Here is a 19775-nt window from a genome sequence, read left to right on the forward strand (position 1 = left end):
CCCGCCTGGGAACACTGCTCGTCTCCGCGCTGAGCGCTTTCTTACCCGCCTTGCGGAGACGGGTGCGCGGGGGTTTCCGAGGCGCTCACGCTCGCTGTCCTGTCCATCCCTTGCTTGGTGTCCCGGCTCTGCCACTCCCGAGCCCAGCCTCCCCGAGGTCTGCAGAGGGGCGCTGAGGCCGGGGGCTCGCCGAAGGGCTGCCCCAGGCGCCGAATGGAATGAATGGAGACTGGACAGGCGGACCAGGGGCGCGGACACGGCCGCTGGGAGTCGCTCTGCGCACCCGAGATCGCAGGGAGCCGGGAGCGAAAGTTGGTTGGGATAAGTTCAGAGGTGGCGAGGGCTCCTGTCGCGGTCCTGCGGTGGAAGACGGAGAGGGTTCCCGCACAGGCTGGGGGCGCACTCCTGGTCCTGAGACTTCCTGTCCCAAGGCTCTCACGCTTTTCTCTCGTACCTGTGACTCTGGCTCCTCCTCTCGCGGGTTCGCGGACTTCTCTGCTTTCGTCCATGGTGACCCGCTGGGAAGTGAGGGTGCGAAGCCAGTTGTTGAGGCAATGGAGAGAATGGCATTATGGTTTAGTGGCCAGGACCCTGAGACCTTATACTGCATCGATGTCCTTGAGCCTCAGTATCCTCAGCTGGGAGTCGTGGGCACAAAGACACTACTGGCCCCCCTGCCTGTTTGCTTGCGTAAGGTGGTGGGTGGACCAGATAACCATTAAGGTTCTTACTGGCCGGAAGATTTTGAGATTCTGGAGCGGTGGAATTGAAAACAAAGGGGCCAGTGAGGGGACTTGAATGAGAGGGGTTTCTAGCTAATGTCACTGACCAGCCTCTGAGGCAATGGGGGGAAGGGGGCTTCTCTACGGGGCATCTCTTCTCTTCCCAACTTTTTCCCCCATTGGATTGGTTCTCCTTCTCTGCTCCCTGACACCTCATTTTCATCTCATCTACTTGCTTCCTTTCCTCCTAACTACTTTCTATTCTGTAATTTCATTTCCTAGTCACATATGCTTCCTTACAAATAAAGGAGTTGCTAAATCCTTGATGGAGCCAAAAAAAAAAAAAAAGTGTTTTAGTTGGGGGGGGCGGTGGGCAGAGAAGTGATGCCACAGGTGCTGTCTTATCCACACTGTGGTCCTGGAGAGCTGCCTGTCACCTTGTCTTCCCGTATACCTATTTCAGTTTTGGTGACAGTCACATCTGTTTGGGGCCTCCGTCTCCCCAACTTTAAATGGAGAAATTGATATTACTGGCCCCTTGTTTTGCATTTAGCATTTGTTGTAGAATAATACTACAACATATAGATTCTTGCTTTGAGGATATTCCAGACAAAGCCTGGAGTGGGGGTGGGTTTTGCAGTTGTTATTGTCTGTCTGGTTTCAGAGCCAAGTGGCAGGTAGCACCAGGCCCACAGTGTGGATAAGATACAGCTCCCAGCACCTGTGGCGGCTGTCCGAGCCTTTGGACCCTTCCTGTCTTAATCCTACGTTTCACGCTCCCTCTCTCTCTCCCTCTTGGCCATTTCTCTCCCTCATTCTCTTTCTTCTATGTTCCCTCTTTGTCTAGTCCTGTCAAAGCCTCCTCTGTGGTGGGTACCAGGTTACTTGACTATTGACCCCTCATCTACCTGGCCAGTGGCTCTGTTTTCCAGTTGCCTTTTCGGTTGGATCTCTATTAGTGATGGAGCAAAATGAGCAGTGGATGGCTGGTCAACAGCTTGGCCTGGGCAGGACCACTCACCAGCTTTATGCCCTTGGGCAAGTCACTTTACCGTCCTGGATCTCATTATACTCAAATTACAAATGAAGACCTGACCTTTAATATTGGGTGCTCTATCCTATTAGATAAAGCCCATGATTTCTGCCTTTTTCAGATTGGCTGGGCATAGAGCAGGGTCAGTGGCTCCGAGTGTTAACTGTCCTTGGGAGGAGGAAATACATAGCCAGGATACCACAGAAACCAGAAATGGTTTCATGAGTGAGAACTAGTTATTTCTTAAGTATATAACACCAGTAGAGACAAGCTGGTACTAGCAAATAGTGGGGTGGAATTGACCTGATGTGTTCAGAGCCTGGGGGTCAATCAAAGTGCCAAAGAAGCTGTGACTGACTTGAATTTCTTGAGAGTTCCAGTTAATTTCTGATCAATGGGGCTAAACTGCATTGACGACGTTATGAGTTCCCCCCTGAAATGGGGAAAGTGGAATCACAGTAGTAATGACGTGTGTAAACCCACCTTCACGAATTTCATATGATCTTCCTGATAGCTAGCCACGGGATGGAACTGGGGCGGGCAGTTTCCGTCTCATTTCACAGACGAGAAGACTGAGGCCCTGGAACCACAAGTGGCTTGTCAGTGCGTGCTCAGCTTGTGAGGGGTAGTGATAGGCCTAGAAGCATCGACTTTGGTCCTGAAGCCCAGTCTTACACCTCCAACCTTCCAGTGGGCTGGGAGAAAGACCAAGATATGAAATTAGCCAGAAACTAATGTTGGCTTCCAACGGTAAGATGTTTTATGATCAGCCCTTAGTGGAAAGAGATGAAAATTAAAAGTGAAAATTCAACGCAGTTGTTCACAGCTACAAGGAAAGAAAATCTAGGAGTCGAATTTCCAGTTAAAGAAATAAGCGAGTAAAGTTTCACTTTCTCGAAAATGATGAAATTTCCAACGATATGATTAGAGATAATGAGACAGAAGCAAAATGCAGGTTCTTTACAGCAAGTCTGGGCAATTTTAAGGTCAGTGTAGAAAGTCAACTCAGAAAATTACAAACACATATATATATATTTTTAAATGAGAGGGATGTTAAAGGGTCTCAACTTTTGGAAAAAATTGTCTGAAAATTTAACTTCATTTTCCTTGTAGGAACACAGCCTGACTCTTGGCTGGATCATACCTTAAGAGAGTTAAATAAAGAAATAACTAGAAAGTATCTCAAGAAACTAAGCTTTAGCTAAGTGCAGAGAAAGCCCAAATCTCTACAGATACAACTACTTTACTGAGGCTTTTAACATTTTTACAGCCCATTTCCGTCCCCTAGTAAGCCCACCCAGTGCTTCTCATACAAACATTCCACACCACTGACATTCTTCAGTTTCTTTCATCAGGACTGCTGACTTTACACTGAGAAGGGGAAAAAATGTCCAAACACTAGACCCCAAGCCTTGAGAGCTCATTAATAAAGTTAGTTGGGTGGTGAAACGAACTACATTCAACTGCCATGGAATTCAAACTACCCAAGTAGAAGGGAGCCATCCAGTTCTCCAGAGGCCAGCCCAGAGGTGGCTCTGAATTCCATCCCTGAGCTACTAGATTGTTAATAAAGGTGGGAAGGGAAGGAAAACATAAATGCACGGGAGACTCTTAAGCCTCTGGCTGTAGAAGGCTGGTGTCTCAGAGTTTATCACCTGCCAAAGAGAAGTCCCCTCCAAGTATCCTAAGATTATGGGATTAAACTGATAGAAGATCCTCAGATCTGACTCATGACACAAGGCTTTAGAAGAGAGTTACACACATTTCCTGGGTTTCTTTGAATAATCAATGGTGGCATTATTTGACCTGGCATTCTTGCCTCCAACAGTGTCTCTCCAATCTTAAGGGGGAGTTAGAGGTCAGGGTGTTCTATTCAGAAGTGTTTGAGATCAAAGCCAGTGACCAGCCACCCTCCCACCTGGACCTCACAGAGAGTCTGTCAGAGAGCCAAACCCGTGCTGGAGAGATCCGCGGGAGGCCCAGTAAGAACACACCTCCCAGACCCATTATGTTTTCCAGGGCATATTCATGTATTATTTTCTCAACTCCTCGTACAACCCTATGAGAAAATAGAGCAATTGTTACCAGTTTTCTTTTACAGAGGAGAAAGAAGGCACTGGGAGGTATAACAATGACACATAAGTAAGTGGGCTTCAAATCTTAATCTTCTGACCCCAGTCTGAGAATTTTATACATAAAGACCCATTTATACATACTCCAGAATGCAGGCAGCAGCCTGAGTGTACACCCTAACATAGAAAGTTCAACAATTCATTACCTAGAGTTCAAGTTTTCCCTGTGGCTCTGTGCTTAGTCTTCCCTCCATCGATTCACTTCCAGGACTCCCACCCATCCCCATGCCAGCCTCCACTCCCCAAGAAAAATTTGCCCTGTTTTTTTGCTTTGTTTTTGTGATGTGAAATAATATTCTATAAATTAAGGGCATGAGTTCTGGAGTCAAACCTAATTCCAAATTGTGATGTTGTCTCACACTATGATTTCAAGCAAATTATTTAGCTGGTGTAAACCTCAGTTGCCCCACCTGTAAAATGGGGCTAGGACTTAACTCACTGAATTCTCATGAGGATTAAATGAGATCATTTACATAAGGTTTCTGGTATGAAGAAAGCACTCGTTAAATGAAGAAGGCACTCATTAGAGATTTGCCAAAGGGCTTCCTGTCTGGCTGGATTTGGCAAAGGTCCCCAGATTGAAAGGGACGCTCTAGGGGGCCCCCCTGCCTAGATAATCTCCACAGTCACTGCCCCTGGAGAAATGACTACAGCCACTGCTGGAGGAAATACATGGCAGGGAAAGATCGATGGGGGGCTGTTCCAAATTGAGACTATGAAACTATTACTGTTTCTACCTTTTATTTTCCTATTGCAGCTTTGGATTCTCTAGGCTGTAGAATGATAGAGGTAGATGGGACCCCAGAGGCCATTTGATTTGACTGCTGCTCCCCCATTTCATATATTTAGTCAAGCAGTCTCCAGCGTTCAGCAGGAATTGGGAGCAGCTGGTGCCAGGCGCTGGGCCAGGCTCTGGGACAGAGCGACAGGAGACTCAGTCCCTGTGCTGCACAAGCTCTCAGCTATTTGCCAGATGAAGACTGAGACTGAGAGAGCTCAGGTCGCACTGCTCCTTAGTGCCAGAACCAGTCCTGCTCCCCTTTGGCCCCCAGACCAAGTCTCTCCAGACACCACAGGGCTGAACAAGTCCTCCAGACGAGGTCCAAGTTCTTAGCACCTCACTTTTCTTTACTCTGAGGTCTTTGCTTCACTAACCTCAACTTTACAAAGGGGCTACTAGTCCCTTGTCACCTGTATCCCCATCTCCCATCCCCTGCTGGCTCAAAGAAACAAACCTACCACAGTCACCATCCTCACTCTCATTTACTTGGATCCGACTTCCTAAGGGAGAAGTTAAGATATATTTGCTAAATTCAGGAGTCCCCCACTCTTTGCTTTATAAACTTCCACTGATTGACAGATCTAACTTGATTTCAGATACCAAGTTCCTTTTCGAAAAAGAGACTGGAAATGGAGTTACATAATAGTTTCGCTGTGGTTTTTTATTTTTTTAATTTTTTTTTTATCTTAATGTCCTTCCTCTTTCATTACTGTTTGAGGCTACGTTTGCATATATGCACACCAGCCAAAACTAATGCTTTTGTGAATTCAAAATAGCCTGAAATGCCACCCTTGATAAACTTCAATTAGGCATTTTATCCATATCATTGAGCTGTATATTTTAAGAACCTGTTTTACTCAAGCTGAGGGTGGCATGAAATGGAAAAAAAAGAAAGAGGGAAGAAGCTGAGGGCTTACGGGACTTCCGCCTGGGTTGGGGCTTGGGTTGGAGGTCGTAGGTGTGGGAGAACTTGGTCCCATTGCTCCCAAATCCCTGAAGTAGTTTGGGTTTCGATGTGTCTTTCAGCAAAATGATGCTTCAACACCCAGGCCAGGTCTCTGCCTCGGAAGTCAGTGCCTCTGCCATCGTCCCCTGCCTGTCCCCTCCTGGGTCACTGGTGTTTGAGGATTTTGCTAACCTGACACCCTTTGTCAAGGAAGAGCTGAGGTTTGCCATCCAGAACAAGCACCTCTGCCACCGGATGTCCTCGGCCCTGGAGTCAGTCACTGTCAGCAGCAGACCTCTCGAGATGTCAGTCACGAAAGCCCAGGTAGGTTCTATCACAAGTGTCCGTTCCTTTGGCGCTTGTCGCACACCTGCACACCTACCGCATGCCAGGTGCGCTCTAGGAAGAGGGCTGCAGCATGAATAAAACAAAATCACTGCCCTCAGGCAGCTTACTTTCTACTGGGAGGAGACAGATAATACACAAAAGAAGTGAATCCGCAATATGAGCAACAGGCAAAAGAGAAAAATAAAGCAACAAAAGGGAACTTAGAGCGGAGTAGAGGTGGGGGTGCTGTTTTAAATCGGGAGGTCAGGAAAGCTTTCACCGATAGAATGGCCTTTGAGAAGGGATTCGAAGGAGGAGAAGGAGGGGCCTGAGTATCTGACAAAAGAGCCAGAACAAGGACACTGAGAGGGGAGTGTGCTTGGTGCACACGAGGAGTGGCGGAGTGGCGGTGGTCCATGTGGGTGGAGAACAAGGGAGGAGCTGAGGTAATGGGTGGGAGGCAGATCATGCTGGGTCTTATGGACTGTTATATAGATATGGCTTTACTCAGAGTGAGATGGGAAGCCACATGGGTACAAGATGGGGGTGTTTCAGGCTTACTTAACTGGCATGAACATTGCCTTTGGGCAAGGAATAGTGGAACTGGCCAAAAAGGAACTGGGTTTTAAAGGAAGTTTGTTAAGAATATGATGCTATAGAAGGGGGGTGGGGATAATAATAACTTCACCATAGGACTGATCTAAGGGTTCATGAGATTACATTCGTTAAGGGTCCAGCAGAGGACCTGAGTGATAGCTCAGTGACTGGTAGTTGGGACTATCGTGTGATGCTCTATCCATAAGGCATCATTAGGGGCATTGGAGGGGCATTGGCTGGGCCCTAACCAACCTGAGGGGAGGTCATAGGTACCCAGTGCAATACTGGACAGTGCAGGGTGGATCATGGGACACTCAAGGGAATTTTTAATTTTCTAATTAAATATCCTGAGATAATAGGATGCAATGGAAGTAGTAGGATCCCCGTAGAAGGGAGGAGAACATTTTGGAAGGATAGTTGGAGGGTTCTCCAAAGGAAGAAGCAGGCAACCTGCTTTGTGGAAACACTTCTTAAAGCTACCCAACCCATCTGTAATCCTGTGTTCATCAAATGACCTTCTGATGTTAGATAGGTCAGTTTAACAAGTAGATTTTCCTCCTGGAGAGAGTATGCACCAACCGACCTACTTGAATGTTCTGGTCCCCTTGGTTGCTGTAATTCTCAACTTAAAATGAGACACTGAGCCTGTGAAACCCATAGGCACCCTGGGCGTTTGGGTCACTTTAGCACGGAGAGGACACAGGATGAGCCGAAGGCCTGGGTTTACATCTGGATTTTGTAGCCTGCTGGTCTACTGACCAGGAGCTGGTGATTCCTGGGCACATTAGTACTGGCCACTATTACTATTATTTGTTGGTTGAATTCCTCATTTCTACATTAATAAACTGAGGAGACTGAATTAAATGGCCTTTAGAAAGGCTTTTCCACATCTGAGTGTGTGACTCTGAGTTTTGCTCTACTTTCTAGTACTTCGTCATATGAGAAAACCCCAAATTCTCCCCCACCTATCCAAAACATATCTGTAGGGTTGTAAAGGAAATACTAGAGTTGCTGAGTTCTTGATGAAGACACCAATGGTGAGGTTAATAATAATAATAAGAATAATACATAGTGCTGACTATAAGCTAAACACTGTACAAAACACTTTACATATGTTCACTAATTTGACTCTCATCGCAATCCTATTAGGTAGGTAAGATTATTGATCTCATTTTACAAATGAGGAAACTGAGGCTCAGAAGAGCATGGTAGCTTATTCAAGGTCTCACAGGTGGTGAAGCTAGGATTAAAGACAGTTTAGTCTAAACCCAAATTTCTGCCTGTGTGGTTCTCCGATCCAGGATGTAAAAGATGGAATTTCTCTCACCTTATTTCCCTCTTGGGCTTTGTTTTTCTAAATTGCAAGGCCTTCCATCTCAGTCCAAGCAAAGTCAGTGTCATCTAATCCAAAAGGATGAGTATTAAGTCAGATGTGTGTTGATTATGGCATGCCAGGGTCTCTTTGGTTTGAAGTCTGAAGTCTAGAGCAGTGACAAGTGACACGACAAGTCCTGATATGAGCAGCCTAACTGTCACCCACACAGCCCACCACGAGTGCTTCACCCCAGCTGGACTCTGGCCTCTAAGCCAGGTCCAGCAGCCGAACTTCGCCGATCAAGTCAGATCCAAAAGGACCAGATCCTAAAACAGGACAGGGTTTTGTTCTCTGTGGAGCCCTGGGGCTGGCTTGGAGTGGGCAGCTTGGAGTGGGCAGAGAGGAAGAGATCAGTATTTAATTGGAGGATGAATCAGTGGATGGTTCTAGTTCACCATCCACTGTTGGCACCAAGCCGTGGGCTGTAATGCCACTTTGTTTGGTAACAGGCTTGAGTTCCTCTTCTCTAGGAGTACCACAGGCTTCTCCTGAATTCAGGAGGGAGGTGCTCTGATGCTCCGAAGGAAGATGGAGACGAATGGGGCTGCCCTTGGGTCTTGAATGAAAGAGGCAGAGGAAGAGGGTGGCGCAGTGATGTTCTTGAGCCCATTCCTGGTTCTAGGGGAAAGAACGTATTTACCATGCAGAATCTGTTTCCTGATCTAAATGACCGCTGTGATTATCAATTTGAATATCAAACTCTTATTTCAAAATGCATTTTTAAAATAAGCTAAATTTTAATTTACCAATATTGCCAATATAATTTAAACTAACAGGTTTTGCTTTTCATCATTCGTTCTTAAGATCACATGTGTGAGAGAGGTTTCATGCAAAAGGCTGGGGCTTTACTCCTTCCGGGTCCTCTAGCATCAGGACCCCCCTGGTTTGCCAGTTTTTGCCGGCAATAAAGGGCAGTGTATTTGAGGTGGGCTGCATTTCTTGCCTCCCATTAAGCACGTGCCTTTTGAATTGGACAGGTAGCCCCTGAAGAAGATGAAAGGAAAAAGAGGCGACGAGAAAGAAATAAGATTGCAGCTGCCAAGTGCCGAAACAAGAAGAAAGAGAAGACAGAGTGCCTGCAGAAAGTGAGCGCCTTCTCGCCTCGCCCCTTCCTCTTGCTCACGCCCGTCCCCCACCAACCTCATGTCACTGTCGGAAGGGGAGTTAAAAAGCCCCCTACCCAGAAGTGTTTTCCCCGAGAAGGGTGTTGTAGCTGGGTAGCAGAAATGCCAGTGGCTAAATGAAGAGGTAACAAAGCTGTTAGCACAATGAATGTGGCTCTGGATGTGTAAAAAGCAGGTGTGTGAATTAAAAATCACAGCAGTCTCGGCCAGTCTGTACAAGTCCAGCAGCTTCCAGGCTGCAGGATATGTCAGCGCAGTTAAAGAGGTTTGCTCGTTTTCTGAGAGACGGACGAAGCTGCCAGCTCTCATTTGGCTCACTATGAAAAGCCTTTAATTAATCGCTTCAAACAAGTTATTTCCTTAATCCACAAGCAGTGGTTACACTTTTTTTGGTGTTCCTGTGTAGTTCTTAACTCTGCAGCCCTTCTTCTTGGCTCATCCAATAGTGTGAGCTCCTGGCTGCATTCAGGCAGCATCCCGTCCTGAAGGGAACTGAATCTGTGGTGGGTGAGGTGGCCCACGGTGCAGTCTTTCCAGTGATCATGTCCCTTCCCCTAAGTGTGGACAGGCCAGCGCAGAGTCTTCACGCCGGTTCCACAGGTCCCCCAAGCGTTCTGTTGATTGCTGTAGGGAGTCAGTGAAAATTAAGATATTTTGTGTGTTGCCATATGTATTCTTTCTGGGGAGACGGGCATCTCAATGAAATTAGTGACTCACAAAAGACTAAGCACTATGAGTCTGAATTTCTCCCCGGCCCCCAAGGCCCTTGCGAGTCCAGATGACCTGCACGTGGGCTGTTGGACTCATGCAGAGGAGATCTCTGAGCTCTTGGTTCTGTTGCAGCTTCATTACTATCAGACTCACAACCTGACTTAGTCTTGAGTGTAAACTCGAAGGCATCTCTGAAGAAGCCTCTAAGTTTAAAGGCTTCTCCAGGGTCTGGATTCTCCCAAACCTAATGCTGCTGTCCCTGCTTTGTGGGGCACTGTAGCAGGAGCCCGATGGCTTTCCTCTGCAGGCCATTCCCAGCTTGATGAGCCCCGACATGTCCCAGGTGCTGCCCCACCTCCTGGCCACCCCCTCCCCCCTTGCTGGATGTTGGTTCTATTCCTAATAACTCTGTCGCTTGTCCCCCAGGAGTCAGAGAAGCTGGAGAGTGTGAATGCAGAACTGAAGGCCCAAATTGAGGAACTCAAGAATGAGAAGCAGCATTTGATATACATGCTCAACCTTCATCGGCCCACGTGTATTGTCCGGGCTCAGAACGGGCGGACTCCAGAAGATGAAAGAAATCTTTTTATCCAACAGATAAAAGAAGGAACATTGCAGAGCTAAGCAGCTGTGGTTATGGGGACAACTGGGGAGTCCTCATCCAATCCTCCTTCTACATCCAAAACCCTGCAGCCATTGGAGATCTGACTTCCTGTGCACCTCTCAAATCCCAGCAGCAAAGACCCCTGGAAGCGGGAGGGCTCAGTGGCCGAGCTGGGCCTCTCCATTCTGCCCTGAGTGGACTTCGGACCAGAGCAAGGGCATTTTTTGCCTCAACTCCAGGATCTAGGCCTTAACATACCAGCCATTCTTGGATTCTCCAGATGGCCCCACGTTAGGGTCCTGCCTGCCTTTCGTATGGATTCTACAAAAACCAGGACGCCCACCATTAAGATTCATGCAGAACAAGTATCTGTTCCTTGGGTGGGTGGGGTAGGGCCACCTCCTCCGCTGCCACTGTCATGGTCACTTTAAGGGAAGTGGAGTGAGAATGGCTTTTAGCAAAGTTGTGCAATGGCCACGGTTGTGCTTCTAGCAAATACGCTGTTATTTACAGGAATTACTGTGTGCAAGGTGTTTGTTTCATAACTAGGCGTTGTGCTCTCCCGATGTTTGTTCCTACAACACTGGTGTGACTTTTTCGTGACTTCCCTCAGATCTAATTTCTGAGAGTTTGCGGGGGATATCACCAGGCGTAGTGTCTTACAACATGTTCACGTGTCCAGAAGAGCATGTCAGCTCCAGGAGAGCAGAATTCGGCTGGCCGGCGGTACAGTTTTGTGCCAACGGAAAAGCCCTCCTTTCCTTGGCACCCAGGCACGAACGTAAAATTCATGTGCACGGCTGCAGGTCCTCTGTTGCAAACTCAGTTACAATGTCGCAGGAGGAAAGCAGTTAGTCCACCGTCCACAGAGTTAGGACTCTTGCTCAGTGACAGGTCAGGAGTTATTTCTAGGCGGGAAGAGCCAAAGAATATTCCATTTTCCTTTTCTTGCAGTTTAAAACCACATTCAGTGGAGACTTGTTTGAAGCTAGGTGATGCCTAGGCTTTCGCATTATTGGATGTTAATGGCATTGTTTTTGTCATGCAGATGTTTGTAGAAATCTGGCCCAGAGCATTGACAGATGTGAGAGGTCATTCACACTGGCCACAAGGACTCTGGTTACTGTCTGTTTAAATTCTGACATTTCTGTGAAATCCTCAGAGTGTTTAATCTTACGCAATAGTATCATTACAATTTTCTGTAAGAGAAAATATGACTTATTTATCCCAGTATTGCTAACCTGTCAATATAATAAATATTGGAACCAAGATATGGTAAACTTAAGTGTTGTGCTGGTCTCTGTTCTTTTTAATCAGTTGGTTGTTGAGATCTAGTCACTTCCCACCCCTTTCCTCTCCTTGGGTTGGAGAGAGGGTTATTTAGCTTTAAAGATTCTCCAAGTGCTCTCCTTTGTTCTTTGGGGTGCCACTAGCTGAGACAATTGACTTTCAATCCTGTTCTTCAGTCTGTGGCATCTGATATTCAATTTCTCATCAAAAATCCTTGGAACACAGCACCAAGTAAATCCTTTAGGCCAACTGTTTGGTTAAAACAGAATTTTGTTATAAAATCTGAATTGCTAAATACCTCAACTATCCATTTATCTGAATGTACAAAAGCCTAAAACGTACACTTGTTCAACTTGAGCCATGGACAGACACCTTACATTCTGCCACAGAACTCTTGAATTACATTTATTATAATGTCCAAATGTGTGTCTCATTGTTGCAAATATGTATTTCTGATATCATAAAAGAGTGGCGAGGGAGGGTGGAGAGGAAGAAAGAGAATAATTTTAGATGGGATTGGTGTCATGATTCAAAGAAAAGCATTCCACCCAATTTGATTCCAGAACTAGGATCCCTTGCTCTTTGCTCTGCACATAAGTAACACTCGCAGGCTAGAAATAAAAACTGACTGCTCCGCTACCAATGCTGCTCTTCAAAGAGATATTGGCTTCATTCAATATTGAAATTCACACACGCGAATGGTGCCTACTCTTTTGAGCTTGGGTATAGTTCCTTTAAACTATCATTTATGGCACAGGTGTCCTAATTGCATATCAGGGGTAGTTCTTAATCTGTAAAGAGCCATTTGGTGGAAGTACCGATTCACCCCTTCTTTTAGGAGATAATCTTTTCTTTATCCTGGTGGAGGGGAAAAAAATTCCTTGCATTTACACACTGGTTGTGGGTATAGGTGCCACCGATCAGCTGTTACGAAACTCGAGACAATTTCTAAGCTGCCACGGACAGCCGTGGATTGGAGAGGAAGGAAGGGGTTGGTGGCTATGGCAAGAAAAATTGATGTGAGAAACGCACTGTTTTTGGTTAATGGAACTGTAAGTTCTTTACACAAATGCATGAAAATAGTTTTGTTTTCTGTAGCCAAGTTTATGTTTTGATACTTTAATAATAAAAACAAAGGATGAATATCATTTTACCATCAAGTTATTTAGTTCATCTTGTTTTACATTCGACGGAGAGGGAAGTTTGGGGGCCTCTAGGAAAATAAACTTGGACGGGACCTCTGCCAGAATCAGGCACCTAGTTTGACAGTCTTTTCAATGGGCCGCCTCTGTGGTGATGGCCCACTGATGAGGCATGAGAAACCCACCCTCCCTCCTCTCTCCTGTCTTCATCCTGTCCCCTCGCCCCTCCCTGAGATCTGGCCTGACACCTGTTTCAGAGTGAAGAGCTTTAAATTGTTCTGGCCACAGGACAGGTTTTGAATTTTTCACTTTCTGCAAAAAGCTAAAATGCTGACTATCTTTATTCTAATATCTCCCCATTGGTTTTGAACAAACTTTTGAAACCCAAACCAAGCTTTCTCCCCTCATCCCCACCCCATGAACATGTTGCGTTCAGGCAGTTTCTCTGTGGAGTGAACAGTACTTATGCCCATCCGCCTGAGGTAAAACCTCAGAGAAGGCCAGGTTTACCCACGATCATTCAGTCTTCTCTAACCCCAGAAGCTTCTCTCTTTGTCTTATTGAAAACTGCTCTCGGGAAGGAATTTACACCAAGACTTAAAGGGCCAGTTGAGGACTAATGCTGATAAGAAAGGAACATCTATTGAGACAATCTGCTCAGCCTTTTGTATACATTGTCTCATTCAGTCCTCCCAGCAACTGTTACTGTCCCCATTTGACAGATGAGGAAGTAAAGAGCTGGGTAGCTTGCTCGAGGTCACACAGTTGGCCTTTCTAAAGCGGAAACCTATGTTTTTTTAACTCTAAGGGTTCTGAGTAGGAGTATATGTATGCATGTTTGTGTGTACATGTGTGTGTGTGATTAAAATATAGACAGCATAAAATGTACCATTGTACCCATTTTAGAGTGTACAATTCAGTGGCATTCAGTACATTCACACTACTGTGTAATCACACCACTGGTTCCAGAATTTTTCATTACCCCAGAAGGAAATCCTGTACCTATTAGGCAGTCACTCCCCATTCTCCCCTCCTTCCAGCCCTAGGCAACCAATTATCTAATATCCATCTCAATGGATTTGCCTCTAATATATATTTCATATAAATGGAATCATATGTGGCCTTTCATATTTGCCTTCTTTCACTCAGTAGGTTTTTAAGGTTGATCAACATTGTAGCATGTATCAGCACCTCATTCCTTTTAATGGCTGAATAATATTCCACTGAATGGACAGACCAAATTTCGTTTATTCATTTACCTGTTGATGGACAGATGTGTATATTTGAGCAGAAAAACAGCCTTATCCTCAAGGAATGAACCTCGTAGGTGGAATTTCGGGCATCACATCAAACTGGGAGATAAGTGGGTTGGGAACAGGGGTCTCTCAGAATGTTCACGTAACAATTTATAAAACAGTTATTTTGCAATAAGGCAGGAGGTAAAATGGTACATGCTCCCCGTAGGTGTCGGTGCTCCCAAACCACTTTTGCATGGTAGAGAGGTTTTACAGGAGGGCCTGGAATTGAAGCTTACATCTCAGGTTACCATGCCCCAATCCCCCACCATTTCACTGGAGGTCTTAAGAGAGAATAACTAGGTCTCAACACACAGACTGTTTGCACAAGCATAGTGGAGGAGGAAGAAATGAGATGGACCCCTGAATAATTTAATTCCCAACTTAGTCCAGCCACTGTCTTGAGTTCTTTCCATAACATATACACACATACAGGATTAATCGTGCAACTTATAATAATGCACAGAATGGGTCTTCTTGAAGGTAGTTAAATTAATCCAAGCTTTTGGTCAGCCCAAGCTTTCTTTGTGAGGCCAAGTACTGTAGGGGTTCAGGACAAAGGTTTTAGAATCAGCTAGGCCTGCATTCATACACTGCCTCCGCTACCATTAGTTGTGTGAATTTAGGCAAGTGATACCATCTCCGTTGCTTCACCTGTAAAATGCAGGTGGTGGCAACAGTTCCAAACTCAATGGATTCTTGCAACCCTGTGTGAAGAACATAGCATGATGCCCAGGGGAAGCAATTTTTAATGCTATTATTAAAGGTCATTATCATCAACATGTACTGAGATTTTATGAAAGAACAGGTCAACTTTAGGTTATTCGAGAAAATTAAACCTCGAGCTCAAATTGTTCATGTTTATCCCATGATCTTATGTTTCTACAGATTTTTGTCCAGTTTTTATGTTGGTCCCCAACTGAGTCCCTGGCAGGTAGACTTGTCGTCTGTGGGGACAATGAGGTGTTCGGGGGGCTGATGGTGGCCCTGCCATGAGGGGGTGGCTGTGGGATGGGAACAAAGGGGTATGTGACAGTGACACCTCACAAAGGGCAGCAGAGGATAAATATGGCCGCGCAGGGGTTTTAGGCTGAGAGAGTGGAGTTCACAGCCTCTTGGGGAAATAAAAAATCAGAGGTGGAGGCGAGGCGAGGCGGAGGGGGAGCCCACTCGACATCTTTACATCCTCGAAGAGGTTCAGTCTGGGGTCCAGGCGCCCTCCAGCATCCCCACTGGAATCATCTGCACCCCCACCCCCACCCCTGCCTCTGGGAGGCTGTGAGGCTACAGGGGGGCCAGCGGGGTGGGGTGGGCTTGAGAGACCTGCCATAGGGCCATCTGCGTGACAGGGAGCACTGCTGCTCCCTCTTCTGCCAGAGAGGCCAAAAAAAGAAGAGCCTGGGGCCTGCCTTGCCAGCACTGCTTGCTCACAATAAGTCACAGCCATGAACAGCGAGTCTCTGTTACCATATTACACGGCCCAGAGCGGCTCCGGCGTGGGCATGTTCAATACCGCCATGGGGAAGCTACAGCGACAGCTGTACAAGGGAGAGTATGACATCTTCAAGTACGCACCTATATTTGAGAGCGACTTTATCCAGATCACCAAAAGGGGAGAAGTGATCGACGTGCACAACCGCGTCCGAATGGTGACCGTGGGCATTGCGTCCACCAGCCCCATCCTCCCTCTGCCGGATGTCATGCTGCTGGCCCGACCCGCCACCGGCTGTGAGCGGCCTGCTGGGCAAGGCCAAGTCACCAAGAGAAAAAGCCGCAAGGCTGCCAAGGCCTTAGAACTGACCAGGCTCCTTCCCCTGAAGTTCGTGCGCATCTCCATTCACGACCGTGAGAAGCAACAGCTGCGCCTGAAGTTCGCCACTGGCCGCTCCTGCTACCTGCAGCTGTGTCCCCCTCTGAATGCGCGGGAAGACCTCTTTGCCTATTGGGAAAAGCTCATTCACCTCCTGCGACCACCGGTGGACAGTAACAGCAGCACCTACGCCACGCCTGCCGAGGACATGCTGTGCATGCCCGCGTTTGAGGAGGAGGACAGGAGGAGCCTGACAGCCGCCGACTTCCAAGGGAAAGGGGATCAGGACCAGGTCAGCATCCGAAGCCTCTACGTGGTCTCTGAGGTGTCTGGGGTCACCTCTGCAGCTTTTGCTGGGGGGGAGGGAACCCAATATGACTCCCACAATCCCACTGCCATGCCCGACGTGGCCACCTCACACACAAAACCTACACAGCCTGACAAAGCGTCGTCCGCAGGGGTGTCAGCAGGGGTGTCAGCAGGGGTGTCAGCAGGGGCGGCAGCAGGCACCACGGCCGGCGCTCTGAGCCTGGCGATAACCAAGTCTGCTGCCTCTGAAGAGCTGAGCACAGCCATAGCAGGGGCAGCTACCATGAGTCCAGGAGGAAACAAAACCAAGATAGCCATGGCGGGCGCTGCCGACATGTCCGCAAAGAGCATCAAAGTGGCCTTGGCAGGTGCTGCAGACAAGCCCGCAGAGTGTCCTTCCAGCACCAGCCTCTCCCCAGAGGCCAGAACGATCACTGCGACGGCAAAAGTAGAACCTACTAGCAAGGCTGTTGCAGAAATAGCCAACGATCCAGCTGTGGCAGCTCTCGTTTCAACCGTGCCCACGGAAGGCAGCGTGAGAGAACCGGGGAGAAGGCGGCAGCACGTGTCTCCATCCAGGGCTGAAGCCCACAAGAGCAGAAGGGAGAGGAGGGAGCGAAGGGAGAAGGACAGAGCTCTCAGGAGTTCCCGTCACCGCAGGGTGTCTGAAAACCGACACAAGGCGGGGGGAGATAAAGTATTCCAAAAATCATCTGGCCGGTCCTCGGCCAGACAGAGAGATGACAAAAAGGAGAAAGGCCGTGGCAGCCCAGGGGGCGGCAGACGTGTCATCACGCACAAAGGCATCAGCCACGCTCCCATCACCAAGGAGTCCAGGATCTCTCACAAATCAGGGAGGAGCTCCTCTACGACTAGTTCAAGTTCCACAACCAAGAGACTCAGCAGGATCAGCTCTTTCTTGAGGAATGTCAAAGCCAATCTTACTACAAAAGCAGTGGCCTCGCCACATGCTAAGGATGTGGACATCTTGACTAAGACAACGGAGAGGAAGAGCATGGAGACCAGCACGGAGGTAACAGAGAGTGGCCAAGGGCTGGACATGGCTGATAGTGTGAAACCTGAGACCAGGGAGAAAGTGACCTTCGAAGCCCTTTGATAGGACCCAGAGCCGGAAGCTGCAACGGGAGCCAGGGCTCAGGGGAGGATCCCTGGAGAGCCTATTCCAGCTTTCCTTACCGCAGTTTAAATAAAGAACAATGCGATCTGAGAATGGCATGCTGCATTCTGTCTGAATTTCTATGTCCCGAAGCCCAGTCATGACCTCACAGTGGATTCTGTGATGTCAACTGAGCTGCAGCCTGTGCTGCAGTCAGGAGCAGCCTGACCTCGCCAAGCTTGGCTGGGGCTACAGGAGTGCTCCATCTGGCCTCAACTCTTTACCGTCCTTGTTCCCCAGAGTCATGACTGAAAGCTGGACTATGGTCTGGGAGGTTCTACCTCTGCGATCTCCCAATCCTTTTTTATAAACATTTCTTCCCCCAAAGGTCCACAGACAAAGCAAGAACAGGACTCGCATCCCCTCGGGCTATTCGGGGAAAAGGGGAGGCAGCATCATTGGTTGGGAGGAGTCTCGTCTAATGTGGCAATTCCTTTCCTGCAAACCTTGGAGAAACACCTTCTAGGAGACAGATATGAGAATGTTTCTAGCAAAAACGCTCAAACACTGGAAACTATCAAAACACTGGAAAGAGCCCAATTTCCAACAACAGAATTGATAATACAGTAGAATATGAGTAGATTGGGATAATAGTGAAAAATGAATGGCAGCTACCCACATTAGCATAGATAAACTCATAATTTATTTAAAAAAAAAACAAGTCACAGAATAGGATATAATTCTATTTAGAGAACTGTTCAAAAACAAGGTTAAACAATACACTGCATGGGGTACAAATCTGCTAAAACGAGACAAAAATAGAAAGTAAAACGGCACAACAGTTTTCTCTAGAGCGGAAAGTTAAGACATCGAGTTGGTGAACTCAAGGCTTTCGGTGCTGAGGGTGATTTCTTAAACAAGGTGGTGGGTACATGGTGGTTGTATTTTTTTTTTTCACATTTTAATATCTCTGAAATTAGAGGTACAATCATTGTGGCAATTGTGATGAAGTTACTGCCTCAGAGACACCTTAACCAATGCCTTCTCTTATATTTTCACCGATGTAGGTACAAAAGTATTATGTCTAAAAGGTCCGGTGTCTTTAAATTACATTTATCCTAAGCAAATTATTACAAGAACCCTTGTTTGGTTATTAGGAGAAGAAGGAACGATATCCCTATTTTACAGATGAAAGCACAGAGGCTCAGAGAAAGTAACTTGCTGCAGTTGCATAGTGGGACTTTTGCTCACGCACAGCCCTGTCTTCAGCGTGGGGAGGAGGCAGAGCAAACAAGTCTAAGGAGATTGGGCCAGCACAAGAACCTAAGACATCAGTGTTCCTACCTGCACGTTCCAAAACTCTATAGAGATGAGCGCTGAGTTTACGGATTGAGGGGCAGGAGAGGTGTGGTTGCTGGGAAGCCACTGTGAGTTGGTTTTGGAACTCCAGTGAGCTCACAGCCCTTAGCTGGTCTTATCTCAAAAGCGTCCAGACCACCCTTGAGCTCAGTCTGGCTCCCAGGCTTCTGTCCCCAGCCTCTGACATGACCTGCACTGCAGCCAGGATGGGGAATTATTGGAGTGAGTCAAGTTATTCTTAAGAAAGAAGGGACCGTGCCAAAGATTAGATAAGAATGGGCCCTGTGAAGAAAACAACCTCAGAATCATTAACCCAGAGCTTCAGAGAAGACTGGGGGCCGCAGGCAGGCAGAATTAATGGTTTACTCTTGACCAGCTTTTCCATGGACTCAGGGCAGGGAAATTACAAAAAGATCACATGACATTCCTTTCATCTTATGATTTCCACACAGGCAAGTGCAGGTAAACACTAGTCTGGAAGAAGTAAATGCTATGAAAGCATGTGCATAGCACTTAGCTGTTCATAGTCTTTAATGCACGTGACCCTCCTGATTCTCACATTCTTCCATTCTGCAGATCAGCAAACAGGAGTTCAGAGCATTTCAAGAACTTTCTCAAGGTGAGAGATGATGGTGCAGAGAGAGAGCAACCCCAGTGTGACACCTTTCAAGCAGCATCTATTGTGTGCCGGCCCCGGATCTTGTACTGAGGCACAGAGACAGTAAAGGAAACAGGACAGGTGTGAGTAATTATCACAGCTTCGAGTGACGGATGTGAGAGACTCATGTTCTGGGAACAGGATCCGTTGAGAAGTTCTGGGGCAAGGAAAGGCTTCACAGAGAAATTGGCAGTTTTAAGGATGAATAGGGCTCTGCCAGGGGGAGGAAGTATGGGGAGCAAGGACAAAGGTGGAGGAGGTGCCGGGGACGGGCGGAGAGAGCATCGGGTCATGGAAAAGAACGTGTGTAAAGTACAAAGGCTTGAAACATCACGGTGCGTTGAGCAATTGCAAGCATCTCAGTATTGCTGGTTGGAGGACAAGGGGAGAGGAGGGCCACGAGGCTGGAGAAGCAGGTAGCTGAATCCTGGGGTGCCGTGTGA

General features: G+C 47.3%; 2 protein-coding genes across 3 annotated transcripts in view; both read left to right on the plus strand.

Annotated features, from left to right (window-relative positions):
* Positions 1-11637, plus strand: part of ATF3 (activating transcription factor 3) — a 49868-nt gene extending 38231 nt beyond the window's left edge. The window contains exons 1-4 of one of the 2 annotated variants that reach the window (XM_011364504.2): positions 3720-3737; positions 5695-5938; positions 8891-8998; positions 10175-11637. In XM_011364504.2, the coding sequence (XP_011362806.1) occupies positions 5699-5938; positions 8891-8998; positions 10175-10372 (546 nt within the window). In that variant the 5' untranslated portion in view covers positions 3720-3737; positions 5695-5698 and the 3' untranslated portion in view covers positions 10373-11637. Of the gene's footprint in view, positions 1-3719; positions 3738-5694; positions 5939-8890; positions 8999-10174 lie in introns of those variants that run through there. The other variant, XM_023533208.1, reaches the window with a different exon arrangement.
* Positions 11638-15524: 3887 nt separating this feature from the next.
* On the plus strand, positions 15525-17315 carry FAM71A (family with sequence similarity 71 member A). The gene has a single exon (XM_011364505.1). It carries the CDS (start codon positions 15525-15527, stop codon positions 17313-17315), a length of 1791 nt encoding a protein of 596 aa, XP_011362807.1.
* The last annotated feature ends 2460 nt before the right edge of the window (positions 17316-19775 follow it).

This window comes from Pteropus vampyrus, unplaced genomic scaffold (genome assembly GCF_000151845.1).
Source record: "Pteropus vampyrus isolate Shadow unplaced genomic scaffold, Pvam_2.0 Scaffold98, whole genome shotgun sequence".
Classification (NCBI taxonomy): Eukaryota; Metazoa; Chordata; class Mammalia; order Chiroptera; family Pteropodidae; genus Pteropus; species Pteropus vampyrus.

Excerpts from the sequence above, each read along its gene's own strand:
- FAM71A (XM_011364505.1), top strand. The coding sequence starts at position 15,525 with ATGAACAGCGAGTCTCTGTTACCATATTACACGGCCCAGAGCGGCTCC.